This window comes from Cetorhinus maximus, chromosome 2, assembly GCF_964194155.1.
Source record: "Cetorhinus maximus chromosome 2, sCetMax3.hap1.1, whole genome shotgun sequence".
Classification (NCBI taxonomy): Eukaryota; Metazoa; Chordata; class Chondrichthyes; order Lamniformes; family Cetorhinidae; genus Cetorhinus; species Cetorhinus maximus.
In genome coordinates this window covers 95,961,685-95,976,780 of record NC_135880.1, presented here as the reverse complement: position 1 = coordinate 95,976,780, position 15,096 = coordinate 95,961,685, and the positions used below count along the sequence as shown (strand labels likewise).

Genomic DNA, 15,096 nt, shown 5'->3' with positions numbered 1-15,096 from the left:
ATGGGCAGCTCATTTTACTGTTTTAATTAGTTTTTAACAGGCCTTAATAGGCCTTTGACAGTTTGGCGGGCACGCAGCCGACTTGGCTGCATGCCCGCCGAACTGAAAATCTAAATGACGCGCGGTGACGTCGGGACACCCGCCCGACATCACTGCACATCATTTTATGCATCGGCGAGTGGGCCCTGCCCTTGCTCACCAAACAGAAAATTCTTCCCTATGAATCACAATCTCTGGCTATTCACCCTCTCCCCCCAGAATATACTGTAGCAGTTCAGTAACGTCCTTCTTAACCCTGGCTCAGGAGGCAACATACCATCCTGGATTCATGCCTGCCTGTCTCGCTAACAATAGAATCCCCTTTCACTATTATTTTCCCAATCTTCCTTTTGTACTCCTGTCCTCCCATACAGATGAATTGCCCATGGTGGTGCAGTAGACTTGGCTCTGAATGTATTCCCTAGATAAACCATCACTTGTACTGAATGATATTCGGAACTGAATACTGGTTGGAGAGTGAGATGCACTCAGGGGATTCCTGAAGTGCCTGCCTGGTCCTCCTTGACTGTCTCGTGGCTTCCCATTCATTCGCTACCCGCACACTCTTAAGCCGTGGGGTGACCACATCTAGAAACGTATTATCCACATAGCTCTCAGCCTCGTGGAAAGATCATTGGTACTAACTGTTGCACAAGCACCACCAGCTGACAACACATATTGCACATATAGTTTGCCAAGACATGACAAGCTCCTGGAATTCCCACATGGAGCAGGATGCACATTCCACAGGACTGAACCTTTATTTATTAAGTAACTAAACTGAATGGAATTAAACAAAAAAACTTAACTAGTTCATTCATTTAATAAATAATAGTAAGATACAGATTTTTAGCTGTGAGGTTGACACAACAATGCCTCCCTAGCATAAAGAACAAAAATAAAACTTTAATACTCACTAATCCATCATCTATCTGCTGTCTTGTTGTGTCTCTTCTGGATTTTTTTTTGTTAGTTTTAAAGCTCCCAGGTCCCAGGCTTGGCTTTATCTCCTGCCACTCCTCTTGCTTTCCTGCAGGACACCTTTGACCATGTTTTAGGTCATTTGTCCCAATGTTTCCTATGTGGCTGAGTGCCAAATTTTTGTAATGCTCCAGTGCAGCTCTGCTGGTAATTTGTTTAACCTTAAAAGTGCTATATAAATGCAACTAGTTGTGTGGCCAAACATTTTGATTAGATTTAACAAGAACAACTGTGTTCATTTTCTCTCTCTAGTTATGGGATAATTAACATCGAATGTTGTGTTTTTTAAATTAGGAACTTCTAGACATGTTGGGGATGCAGTAAGAGATCACACTTCCCCGTATTTACGAAAGATCTGCATAATAGGAATTACACCCTGGGGAGTCATAGAAAACCATCGAGATTTGATTGGACAAGATGTAAGTGACCTGTGTCTGATTAATCAACCCATTCTATCTGATAATCAAGTAGTGTTTGTTTTTTTTTATTCATTCATGGGATGTGGGCATTGCTGGCAAGGTGAGCATTTATTGCCTATCCCTCATTGCCCTTGAGAAGGTGGTGGTGAGCCGTCACCTTGAGCAGTTGCAGTCTGAGTGGTGTAGGTACATCCATAGTGCTGTTTGAAAGGGAGTTCCAAGATTTTGACCCAGTGACAGTGAAGGAAAGGCAATATAGTTCCAAGTCAGGATGGTGTGTGGCTTGGAGGGGAACTTGAAAGTGATGGTGTTCCCATGCATCTGCTGCCCTAGTTTTCTCGGTAGCAGGGGTCGTGGGTTGGAAGGTGCTGCTGAAGGAAATTTGGTGAGTTGCTGAAGTGTATCTTGTAAATGGTACACTCAGCTGCCACTGTGCATTGACAGTGGAGGGAGTGAATTTTTAAGATGGTAGATGGGCTGCTTTGTCCTGGATGGTGTTGAGCTTCTTGGGTGTTGTTGCAGCTGCACTCATCCAGGCAATTGGAGACTATTCCATCACACTCCTGACTTGTGCCTTGTAGATGCTGGAGAGGCTTTGGGGAGTCAGGAGGTGAGTTACTCCCTGCAGAATTCCCAACCTATGACCTGTTCTTGTAGCCACAGCATTTACGTGGCTCGTCCAGTTCAGTTTCTGGTCAATGGTAATTCACAAGATGTTGATAGTTGGGGAATTAAGCGATAATAATGCCATTGAATGTCAAGGGGAGATGGTTAGATTCTCTCTTGTTAGAGATGGTCATTGTTACTTATTAGCCCAAGCCCGAAAATCTTTTGTGACATAATCCCATTTACCTGTAATTAATACATCTGATATGTTTGTACTGACTGCCTCCAAAAATATGGACCTAAAAATGCATATATATAAAAGTAGAACACTAGAGTGCGTGCTTTTTCAACTAATGCAACTGAGACAGTAAATTTCACTGTAATCTAGGCAGTCTATAGAGGACCACCTGTCCAGTTTCCACTTTGAGTGCAATTGGTTATCTGGGCAGAAAGTCTGCCCAAAATTGCACTAGATTTCAGGAGTGTTTTTTTTCTCAAGTTTCTCCCTAAATTTACTTGCATATCACTGATCTTAAAATCTATCATGAACTTGTGCAATCAGGCAGTGTTTTAGGAAGAAATTTTTAATTTAAAATTTTTGCTAAAAGAGACTTTTTGATATGATTAAAAACATTGACCAGAATTCCGTTTTTGAAACTAAATGCGGTGTCGGGCGGGTTCTGCAGCGCATTTCCTGCCGGTTGGAATGGCGGAAAATCGTGCCTGATTTAGTGCTTGGAAGCTCATTAATTATGCACAGGCACGGATCTCTCTGAATCACCTGGCGGGTCAGGAGCTGATTCGTCTGCCCCAGTGTTACCTGGTGGTGTCAAAGGTCTGGACACCATATTTAAACCCCAGCTGGCATACACATCTCACTCTCTGCAGTCCACCTGTTTTCAGGAGACATGTCGAGATGCCTGGACACCACAAGAAGAAGGCAGCAAACCACAAGAAGAAGGTTGCATCCTGCTTCTGCTCTGATGCCCTCAAGGCATTGATACAAGGGGTGCGTGAGCATAGGGATGTGCTTTATCCCAGGGAAGACTGCATAAAGCATACCAGCCTCACCTCTTCGGCCTGGGAGGCCATTGTAGAGGATGTTAGCGCGACTGGCCACCGCACCTGCAACGCCATACAGTGTAGGAAGACGATGAATGATCTCGCCCACTCCACCAGGGTAAGTCATCCTTCAGCTCCCTCCAATATCAAACTCTCATCATGGCATCACATACTCAAAGGGCTGCCCTCTTCAGGGATCTTGCACAACAATTAACGGAGGACACATATCACCGCCGATTGTCTCATGGAAACTTTCACCTCACCACCGTATCATCTATCGTGCTGCTTACACTCCATACCCAGCCCCTTCTGGGGAGGGCTCACCACAGACAGGGAGCAGGCATGTTTCCCAAACTCTGCTCTATCCCTTCTCATCACGTGCCTTTCTTTTGTCTTCATCCAGGGCAAGCTTTCCTACAAAGACGGGAAAGATGCCAGATCGGGAGAGGGGGCGGCCAACCTGGTTGCCCTCACGCAATTTGAAGAGCATGCCACTCAGCTCACCGGGGAGGACAGGGATTGCTCCTGTGGGGAAGGAGAGATTGGATTGTCCCAGCAACCTAGTACAGATCACACCTCCTTATGTTCATCACATCCTGACATTCACAGTGAATGACATGCAATCATGTAATCTGTCTGCTGAGGAACTAAAAGACTTCTCTCTCTCATAGGCACCAGCAGATCGAGGCCCATAAGGCTGGCCAACATAAGCCCCAGCCCCCAGACCACGCGGATGAGGAAGCTGAGGAAGAACCATGATGCACCCTCCGCCAGCACAGAGATGCACACCTCAGTGGGGCATAGCTCTAAATTAGGCTCAGGCTCACCTACTGGAGAATACCTGACTGACATGTCCCCACAGCAGTCAGAGGCAGGGACAGCCCAAGTCTCCGGCACTCGGAGGATTGCATGAGACCAGCCACCTGCTCGGTCCGAGTCAGATAATGAGCCTCTGGAAGCGGCCGCCAACACAATACAACAACAGGCGGTGGAACAACAGACAGAGATTCGGCAGTCACTCAGCAGACTAGAGTGAAGGATGGAGGAGTCCATCCGAGTTCCGTCTGAGGTCATGGTTCCGACATATGACCACCTCCAGGTCACCATGGGAAGGTTAATGACCACCATGGAGACCATAGTCCAACAGGTTTTGTTGGATTTGCACTCGGCCTTGCACTCCATGGCAACACACACTGGTGGGCACCATCAATGTGTAGGTGACAGGGGGATGAGGCACCTTGACTCCCCCCTCCAAGTGCCCCTCCTCCTCAAAAAGGGCCCTTGGACACTCACAGGGAGGATGAGCATCAGCTGGGCACTCAGGACACTCTACGGGTGTCCAGCCACTCAGAATCCCCTCTGCCTGTGACCCCATCCACTCCAGCTGCTCAGGCTGAGGAGGGTGCATATGCCCCTGAGCAGGAGATGCTTATCAGGCTGGGGCCCTCCAGGCCTCGTGCCACCAGAGGACATCCACCAAGGTCATCACAGACATCAGGGCGCAGTAGTCAGCAGACTGCCTCCACCTTTGCTGCATATGTCGGGGCTGCACCCAGGCTTAGTGGAAGGGTTAGGAAAGTTAAGAAATATTGATATCACTTTTGGGTCACGGGTGTGCAGCCACTGTATAAATTTTGTATTTTGGTTAATACATTTGATGTTTATGTGAATCGCTTGGTCAACAGTAGGCATTGTGATGATGTATATTTGAATCCTCTTATTTCGAGGTTTAGCCATCCTCCCACTCAATGATAGCCTCCCTTTGTGGGATTCACAATCATACCTCACTGAAGGTAGTGTCTGCACCCTAGTGTGATGTCATGGAGATGTGTTAAAATCTTTACTGAAAGTGTGTGATAAAAGCACTTGGGACCCTTTGTCTTCACAAAATACTATTGTGTGAGGGCAGCTTAGCAGCCTTGAGGGGTTGGCGGCAGCCGACTCTCCTCAGTGGTAGTGCCAAAGGACAAAACCTGGACAGGAGGATGATATCCCCAACCATGTCCTCATCTCACTGGCGGCTGTAGTTTCCCATTGATGTGGCGACGGCTGCATCAAGTTCTTTGATGTAGTGTTCTCACTTTCACTGTGTCAACAACAAAGTGTCAACTTTCACTTTGCAGAGCGAGCGCGCCACTGACCTTCTTAGAGATCATGGTCTGCTGAATCAGGAGCCTCAAATGTGCAAGTCTGAATGCTGAACTTGCTCTCAATATGACTGGTTGGACATCCCTTTCAAAGCAGTGGAATGGCATTTAGGGCCAGGAGAAATGTATCCCGTAGCCTTCACTTTACTCCCCCTGGAATCTGGTGGCAATTAAAATGGCACAGGCACATCTTCCATGTTCTGCTTCCTCATGGCATCATCCTGTGGAAGCTGACCCTCATCACCTTCTTGAGGTTCCTGGGCCTTCTACTCTTCATCCTCTGAGGAGCACTCCTCGATTTCACCCTCTGGCAAGGAGTCACCACTTTGCAGTGCCAGGTTGTGAAGGGCGCAACACACAGCGATGATACAGGAAACCTTATCTGGGGTGTACTGCAGTGTCACCTGAGTGGTCCAACCATCAGAATGCCAATGGTCTGCTCGCTTAGGGACCGTGTGGAGCTATGAGCTGTGTTGTACCTCTTCTCCGAAGCACTCTAAGGCTGACGTACGGGTGTCATGAGTCATCGTTTGAATGGGTATCACTTATTCCCAAGCAGCCAACCCTGAAGATGTTCAGGTCCTTCAAATATGTGAGGCACCTGGGAGTGACTCAGGATGTATGAGTCATGGCAACTCCCCGGGTACCTGGCACAAATGTGTATTATGTGCTTCTGATGATTGCACACCAGTTGAACATTGATAGAACGATGGCCTTTATGGTTGTTAAACATTAGGGGCTGCTGCCCTGGAGCCCTTAAGGCCACATTCGTATAGTCTATTGCACCCTGTACTCTTGGGAAGCCTGAGATAGCTGCAAAGCCATTGAATCTCACAGCCTGCTATTTTCACTGAGAGCAAACCTCACATTGTGATGTGCCTTCCTGTAGGGGGCATCTGTGACCTCCTTGCTGCATCTCTGTGTTATGGACTGCCTCACAGATCCCCTGTGGATCTCTGGAAGAACCTGCAGGCAATGAAATTGAACATGGCGGCCACCTTCAAAGCCACTGGCAGGGGATGGCCTCCCATTCCAGGGGCCATTAGGTCTTCATGAATCATGTGGCAGATGTGATCTACCAGAGCTCAGGACAAATGCAGACGTGCACGGCATTGTCTCTCCTCTGTAAGTAGGTGAGTCTTCTTCGATACACCCTAGGTATAGTGAGTCTCGTCCATGGTCTGGATCTATCCCCCTGAACCTCATTTTCTTACTGTCGCTCCCCTGCACCCTGGACCTCAGGTGGGGCCTCCTCTTGAAGCTGTTCTCGGCATTGCCTCTCCCTTCTTCTCCTCCGCCATTGTATTAGAACCCTCAAGAAGGCATAATTGAGCCTTAGATCCATATTGTTTTTTATCCTTCTCTCTGAAATGACAGATTGAATAGATTAATGAATAATGGGTGAACATAGTGAAGCTCACAATCTGAACAAATAGCAACTGCAATGGTCTATAGTGGCTTCTGCCCTACTAGCCCTATCGCTGATGCAGCCTTGTATCTGAGGTGCTAACAGAGACATTGAGGTGACCAAGATGCCATCCCTGAGACTGAACATCTGAATCTCACAGTGCTTGTAGAAGGTTTGAATGACATGAGTGGCCTGACCTAGCCCAGTGCTCCAATCTCAGATCTGGCATACTAATTAGCAAGAAGTTGCTCATGATTAATGACTGGATGCCCTTTAGCCCGTTAGGAATGCCAATTCTGGAAAGCACATGACAGTCCTTCATTGGTGGGATGCCAATATATGCTACACCCGTGCCTCCTTAATGGTTGCCTACATTCCCAAATTTCACATTCCTCTGTGTTAATGTAGAAATGCAGCTACTGATGTTAAGCCAGTGACTCCTACATTTCCCTGTTACACTGCTGCAAAAGGCATGGGTTCCAATGGCTCGTTTCTCAAGGAGGTTTTCCTCCTTGCTCTCAGCTCAGAGTCCCGTTTAATCTTGTGGCATCAGCAAGTTACAGGGTACCCCCAGAAAGGGTCTCTTTGTCCATCAGTATGCTCCTCCCACACTGCCTCAGACCTCTCCCATTCAGATTTTCTTCTACTTTGATTCAAAACTGTGCCTTTGCTTTGACAGTGCGAGATGGTGGTTCTGAGCTATTACTTCGAGACCAACTTTGACACTCCCTCTCTTACTGTCCATGCCCCAGAAGTTCACCTGGAACCTCACGATGTGCAGGTAGATCTCCGTCCTGTTATTCTCCAGCCTTCCCCAGTAATACTGGATCCTATTGTTGTTGTAGTCAACATTCCAATTGTTCCCGAGCCCATCACTGTTGATGTGTCCATGTCCCATGTGCATCTCATCCCTCCCCATCCAGAGGTTGTATGTTCGGTCACCTACAGAGGAGACCACACCCCATGAAAGCTTCACATGCCCACCTCCACCCCCTGTAATGTTTTCCCTAAATACAGGCTGCGGATGCCTCCCATAACCATTACCATCCCATCTGCAGCCCAATACAGAAACAGACATGTCCATGGACACTGACTGTGAAAATGCCCTGCACACCAAGCTATGCATTATTCCCATTGAGCACAAGGCTCTTGCTCCTCCCTGGAGCGGGAGTGCAACGTGCATGCCATGAGTAGCCCTGTAGCATAGCCTGCTGCACCCCATGACTGTCTGAACTTTCTAACTCTTGTCTTTGAGGTCCACAGAGCCCCAGGACTGTTTCTACTCTCTCACTCTGACCTGCTGGCCCCAGACCAAGGACTTTGACTTTGAATGAGTACCCCATTGCCCTCATGCCTGCAGACTACAGTGTCTCCCTTCCCAACCCCCATCCCCCTTATGAGTATCCACATGGCCCATCCCTCTTGTGCTGCACTAACGACCCACTTTTCTTATTCCAGAGTCCACGTGCATCCCCTCCCATTCATACATATTCTATCCCATTCAACCCCTTTTTTTCAGTGTTTCAGTTTCCCATGTTGGGTTGCAGCTTCCCACTCAGTTTCCCCTCAGTCTGCCATTGTTCCCCCTCCTTCTCCATCCCCTTGCAAGCCTTCCCCTGTGTGCTGTCCCTTCCCCCAATCCCTACCAAAGCTTTTCTGCCCCTTTGTCCCCTCCATGAGCTTGTTATCCCTCCCTCCACCTCCCCGGTCGAAATGCTCGCCCCTGAATGTTCAGCCTTGTCTGAGTACTGCTGCGCAGTGGTGTTCTTCTCATTACGGAGGCAGCCACCTGGAGCAGACTCCCAGCAGTGTGGCGTCTCACTGGCATCGCAATGAGACCAGTGCGGCACCGTGGCAGGTAAGCTATGTATGTTGTGCTCACCTCAAAGTCACGAGCAAAGTGAGGTCCGACCAGTGCATGCCACCCTTTTAGAAACGAGACTCAGCTGCAAAATATGTATCACAAAAATAAGAATTTTTAATTAGAGGAGGAGAAATTTGTTTGCGTAGCGTTGCTTCTAGCGGCATTATGCAGACTTACCTCAATTCTCTGGATCAGGCATTACGCGGTGCACTGCAACATGCTTGGCTCACCCGACATTCTTCAATAATATCAATGAAGAAACGCAGCATGAGCAACACAGGTAGTGACTCGTATGCGGCTGCCTGTTCCAGCGAATCAAGGTAAATGCAGCACTACACAAATGAATTTTTTTCTCCCAGGGTGTCTAGTCCACCATTTTAATTGTTTTTACATATGATTTAAAAAAGGCAGACCCATTTGCTAGTTACTGTGTATAGTAGTCAGTTTCTTAGTAAGTCAAAAAAAATCAAAAAAACTTTTCAAAAGGTGCCTATTATGTCATTACATCGCAAAAAATAACTTAATTTTAAGAGCCTTCTTGAAGGCCTGCAAACTGATGCAATTAGTGGAAATTCGCCATGATGATTAGTTTGAGGGAGTGTGGCCAGTATTATAGGCAGGCCAGCTCCTAGCACAATGTTCTTTAAAGTAGTACAAAGATTGCAGGAACCTGATTTACACTGGATGTAATTTGCATTTAAATTTCCACAATTTTGCGCTAGCTTGGCTGATTGTAGGCAAGCTGCGCTAAAAATAACAATGCCACTTCGCAGAAACCACAGCCTGTACCTGCAGTATATATCTGCAGTTTCTGTGAAATGTTTTGCACCCAGCTTGTATAGGTATTGTGGAACCATCTGCACTATGTAGACTCACTCTATTACAGGTTCACACTGACAACAGTGAAATGATTATTGTGCAAGGGTTGATTTCTAAACCTGAAAATTAGTCTTATAAGTGCCCCAGCATCTACCACACTGTATTTTAAGCTTTTGGTTATGTGGACTGGCAGCATCATAGACAGCTCTACACTAATTTTGAAAGCTCCCCATCAACATTGGGGTGCTAGTGAGAGAAGTTCTTTGCATGTATTTAAACTACTTGCAGCATAGCATTGTTTAATGGCGTGTTCTCCAATTTAATGTTTTGTCAACTTACAGTCAGGTATCTCTATATGACAACTTCATAGATATATCAATATAATTCAGCAGCATTGATATGTGTTTAAAAATATTATCTCCGTTTTACAGGTATTTTGGACTGTTTATATGCTGTAAAATACTGAAGTTTTTATAATGTTTTTAAGCAGCTTATGTATATTGTATTTCCTTAGGTAGTATGTCCCTATCAGACACTTGGCAATCCCTTGAGCAAGCTGACCAGTTTAAATAGCAAGCATTCGCACTTCATTCTAGTAGATGATGGGACTATTGGCAAATATGGGAATGAAATGAAGCTGAGAAGGAAGCTGGAAAAATACATTGCACTTCAGAAAATCCATACTCGTAAGTACAGGCAGACAACCACTGTGCTAGTGTTTTGGGTGAAGGTGATCCCCTGCTTCTCCAGCTGCATGAATAGCACTTGCAGCTAAGGACCTATTTCTTGACCTTTGACCCTGAGGAACATCCAATAAAAGCCCATTTTGCCAGGCCCCTGCTAATGTTGCCCCAGGATTTTGCAGGCTTTCCTGAGGCAGTGTGGGGGCAGTAGAGAATGGGTGGGTTGTGGCAAACATTCCTGGCCTCACAACTTCATTTTCCCATGGCAACGATCACTGAGGTCACTGCTGCAAGGATTTGCCGTGAAACATGGCAGCAACATAAATGAGTTGAGATGGAGTGTGGCTAGCCTCCTGCACCATTTACATTGTAGAGTTCATTAAGCATTTGCTGCAAGGGTGTCTTGTGACACTACGGGCTGCCTCCAGACCTACTCTGACAAGAGTGTCTGCCGAGGTTCCAAAGGTATACAATATTTAAGTCAATGTTTTCTTTCAATGCTAATAGCCTTGTAAGATGTCTTAATGCAATTAAGGTTTTCCTTTTTCCCAATATAGGGATGGGCCAAGGTGTCCCTGTAGTGGGGTTGGTGATTGAAGGTGGACCCAATGTTATCCTGACGGTATGGGAATATGTAAGGGATGTTCCCCCTGTGCCTGTTGTTGTGTGTGAGGGAACAGGCAGGGCTGCTGATCTCCTGTCTTTTACTCATAAACACACTGCAGATGGTGGGTATGTTCCTTGTTCATATGTTCTTTTATATATTTATATACAGTAAGTTGCAGGATATATGGGGTTTGTATTATAACAACATTGTTGTTTATGCTATTAATGATTAATATTAGGGCCACTGATTCGCAGTGATTGAATAGGTTAAATCCATTTTTATTAAAATGGTATTCTGAAAATGGTATTGAATTCCATGTGACAGTTCATTCTACCATGAAAATAGTAAGTGGCCTTTATTTTCTATGTAGATATGCTATTTAACATATATGCATTTAATTTTTTGTAATGCTAGTTTTAAAGTTGAGAATGCACAGGAAATTTCCATGCAAGATGTATTAGTTATATATCTGAGATGGGATTTTTGCTTAGCTTCCTATTGCAGTGCTTGAATTATGTGAGTGTTTGTGTTTGTGTGCCTGTGTGTGTAGGGGTGGGGGTGTGAAATGGGGCCAGAAGACACCCTAAGGAAAGGCAAATATCTAGTACAACCCTGGTAATTAGGATGACAGCATGGCTGAAGAAACATGCGTAAAACTTCAGGGTTCTGGACGTGTACCTCCACATTAATAGAGGTATCAAACCGGAAGGATTGGCTGTATGGGGTCAGGGGTCAAGGATTGATATCCACTTCGAGAAAGGGTTGGCTGTGACAATGATGTGATACCTCCTTGAACCCCAGGACTCCTTTGCAGTGCAGAGGTTATGGGCCTCCCCAGTTTAGCCAAGGTAAGTTGCTGCTGCCTCAATCCTTCATTACAGTCTCTTTCTAAGTGTTGCACTCCTTCATTTAGTACCCTCATGATGTCGCAGGAATCAAAGATGAAGATTGAATTTGACAGTGGGGATTGAGGTGCCACACTGATCAGCACCTGGCTCTTGGGTCTTTGGATTCAGATCTCTGAAATACTTCTCTGAAATGAACATGACAATCATTTAGAAGCACTAAGGACCTTCTTGGAGGATTTAGTCTTCATCATGAAAGTAAATAATTAAAATAGGGTGCAACGTATAAAGGTTCTTGGAGAGCAACCAAGTACAAAAATCGATCCACTAATTTGTGTTATAAATAATTAATATGGGTTTTCCTTTTTGAAAATAAATATTACATATGGAGGCTAAGGAGGGTTTAGCAATCAGAGAGAGCAAACAGCTTTTGAAAATAATATTCAAACTTAAAAAATTAAGATGATTAATTTATCTGAGCTAATTAAAAAATGCAAAATGTGTCAAAGAAAGAGATAGCAGGGCAAGTTGTCTCTGCATTGCCATGTGACCAGTAATCCAAAAGCAAAATACTGTGAATGTTGGAAATATTCTGCAGGTCTGGCAGCATCTCTATGAAGAGAGAAACAGAGCATTTCCAGCATTTTCTGTTTTCATGCCTAGTGACCAGAGCTTGGAACTACAGTAGCATGGACTGTCATATTAAGGGGAAAATCCCATTAAAATCTTAAACAAAAACAGAAATACCTGGAAAAACTCAGCAGGTCTGACAGCATCGGCGGAGAAGAACAAAGTTGACGTTTCGAGTCCTCATGACCCTTCAACAGAACAAATAGGAGAGGGGTGAAATATAAGCTGGTTTAAGGTGGGGGTTGGGGGGAGAGAAGTGGGCGGGGGGGTGGTTGTAGGGACAAGCAAGCAGTAATAGGAGCAGATAATCAAAAGATGTCACAGACAAAGGAACAAAGAGGTGTTGAAGGTGGTGATATTATCTAAAAAAATGTGCTAATTAAGGATGGATGGCAGGATACGCAAGGTACAGGTAGCTCTAGTGGAGGTGGAGTGAAATAAGACTAAAAGAGTATAAAAGGTATAGATTTAAAAATAATGGAAATAGGCGGGAAAAGAAAAATCTATATAAATTATTGGAAAAAACAAAAGGGAGGGGGAAGAAACGGAAAGGGGGTGGGGATGGAGGAGGGAGTTCAAGATCTAAAGTTGTTGAACTCAATATTCAGTACAGAAGGCTGTAAAGTGCCTAGTCGGAAGATAAGGTGCTGTTCCTCCAGTTTGCATTGAGCTTCACTGGAACAATGCAGCCAGCCAAGGACAGACATGTGGGCAAGAGAGCAGGGTGGAGTGTTAAAATGGCAAGCGACAGGGAGGTCTGGGTCATTCTTGCGGACAGACCGAAGGTGGTCTGCAAAGCGTTCGCCCAGCCTGCGTTTGGTCTCTCCAATGTAGAGGAGACTGCATTGGGAGCAACGAATGCAGTAGACTAAGTTGGGGAAAATGCGAGTGAAATGCTGCTTCACTTGAAAGGAATGTTTGGGCCCTTGGACGGTGAGGAGAGAGGAAGTGAAGGGGCAGGTGTTGCATATTTTGCGTATGCATGGGGAGGTGCTGTAGGTGGGGGTGAGGAGAAGGGGGTGATGGAGGAGTGGACCGGGGTGTCACGGAGGGAACAATCCCTACGGAATGCTGCCAGGGGGGGTGAAGGGAAGATGTGTTTGGTGGTGGCATCATGCTGGGGTTGACGTAAATGGCAGAGGATGATCCTTTGAATGCGGAGGCTGGTGGGGTGATAAGTGAGGACAAGGGGGACCCTATCATGTTTCTGGGAGGGAGGAGAAGGTATGAGGACGGATGTGCGGGAGATGGGCCGGACACGGTTGAGGGCCCTGTCAACGACCGTGGCTAGAAAACCTCGGTTAAGGAAGAAGGAGGACATGTCAGAGGAACTGTTTTTGAAGGTAGCGTCATCAGAACAGATGCGATGGAGGCGAAGGAACTGAGAGAATGGGATGGAGTCCTTACAGGAAGCGGGGTGTGAGGATCTGTAGTCGAGGTAGCTGTGGGAGTCGGTAGGCTTGTAATGGATATTAGTGGACAGTCTATCACCAGAAATTGAGACAGAGAGGTCAAGGAAGGGAAGGGAAGTGTCAGAGACGGACCATGTGAAAATGATGGAGGGGTGGAGATTGGAAGCAAAATTAATAAATTTTTCCAGGTCCCAACGAGAGCATGAAGCAGCACCGAAGTAATCATCGATGTACCGGAGAAAGAGTTGTGGGAGGGGGCCGGAGTAGGACTGGAACAAGGAAAGTTCCACATACTCCATAAAGAGACAGGCATAACTGGGGCCCATGCGGGTACCCATAGCCACACCTTTTATTTGGAGGAAGTGAGAGGAGTTAAAGGAGAAATTGTTCAGTGTGAGAACAAGTTCAGCCAGACGGAGGAGATAGTGGTGGATGGGGATTGTTTAGGCCTCTGTTCGAGGAAGAAGCGGAGAGCCCTCAGACCATCCCGGTAGGGGATGGAGGTGTAGAGGGATTGGACGTCCATGGTGAAGAGGAGGCGGTTGGGGCCAGGGAACTGGAAATTGTTGATGTGACGTAAGGTGTCGGAGGAATCACGGATGTAGGTGGGAAGCATAAATTTCTGTGGTCTACCTGTCAATTTGCTATGCATGGGCAATGTCCAGTTCATCTGTTTAGCTATCTTCTCAAATGAAATAAAGAATGCTTCAACATCCCTTTCCTCAAATTTTGGAAGAGCTTGCACAAAGATAAACATCTCCCCACTGGGCTCCGATCTGGAAATAAGCCCTGCCACATTTTTAAAAATTCATTCACGGGATGTGGGCTTCGCTGGCTGGGACAGCATTTATTGCCTATCCCTAGTTGCCCTTGAGAAGGTGGTGGTGAGCTGCCTTCTTGAACCGCTGCAGCCCATGTGGTGTAGGTACACCCACAGTGCTGTTGGGAAGGTGTTCTAGGATTTTGACCCAGATACAGTGAAGGAGCGGAGATATGTTTCCAAGTCAGGATGGTGAGTGATTTGGAGGGGAACTTCCATCTGTCTGTTGCCCTTGTCCTTTTGGATGGTAGTGGTTGTAAGTTTGAAAGGTACTGTCTAAGAAGGCTTGGTGAAATTCCTGTAGCGCATCTTGGTAGATGGTACACACTGCTGCTACTGTACGTCAGTGGTGGAGGGGGTCATCTACTTTTGTCTCTTTTTTAACTGACAGCATTTTAAGCTGGAATTCTCTGTCTTTCTCTTTTTCTCTTTCCGTTCGTTCCTGGTCAAGTTTATGTTTCTCCATTTCTAATCTCACCATTTCCAACTCCCTTTGAAATGCTCTCTCTCTTTCCTTTTCTTTTTCTTTCTCTTCCCTTTCTGCCTGTTCCCTTTGGAATGCCCTTTCTCTTCCTTTTTCTTTTTCATCTGCTTTGAGTTCCATTTTTTTTATTTGCAACTGAATTTGAGCCCATTCCAATGACCCACCCCTTGGAGAACTTGATCTCTCATGTATTCCTTCTAATTTCAAATGCTGTGCCATCTCTTTGATTATCTCTGTCTTCCTAGCTTTGGCAGGCAACCCTACTCTTAA

General features: G+C 46.0%; 1 protein-coding gene across 1 annotated transcript in view; it reads left to right on the top strand.

Annotated features, from left to right (window-relative positions):
* trpm6 (transient receptor potential cation channel, subfamily M, member 6) overlaps positions 1-15,096 on the top strand; it is a 186,879-nt gene that overhangs the window by 32,004 nt on the left and 139,779 nt on the right. The window contains exons 6-8 of the mRNA XM_078559318.1: positions 1,315-1,439; positions 9,860-10,031; positions 10,586-10,760. Coding sequence (XP_078415444.1) covers positions 1,315-1,439; positions 9,860-10,031; positions 10,586-10,760 — 472 coding nt within the window. The remainder of the gene's footprint in view (positions 1-1,314; positions 1,440-9,859; positions 10,032-10,585; positions 10,761-15,096) is intronic.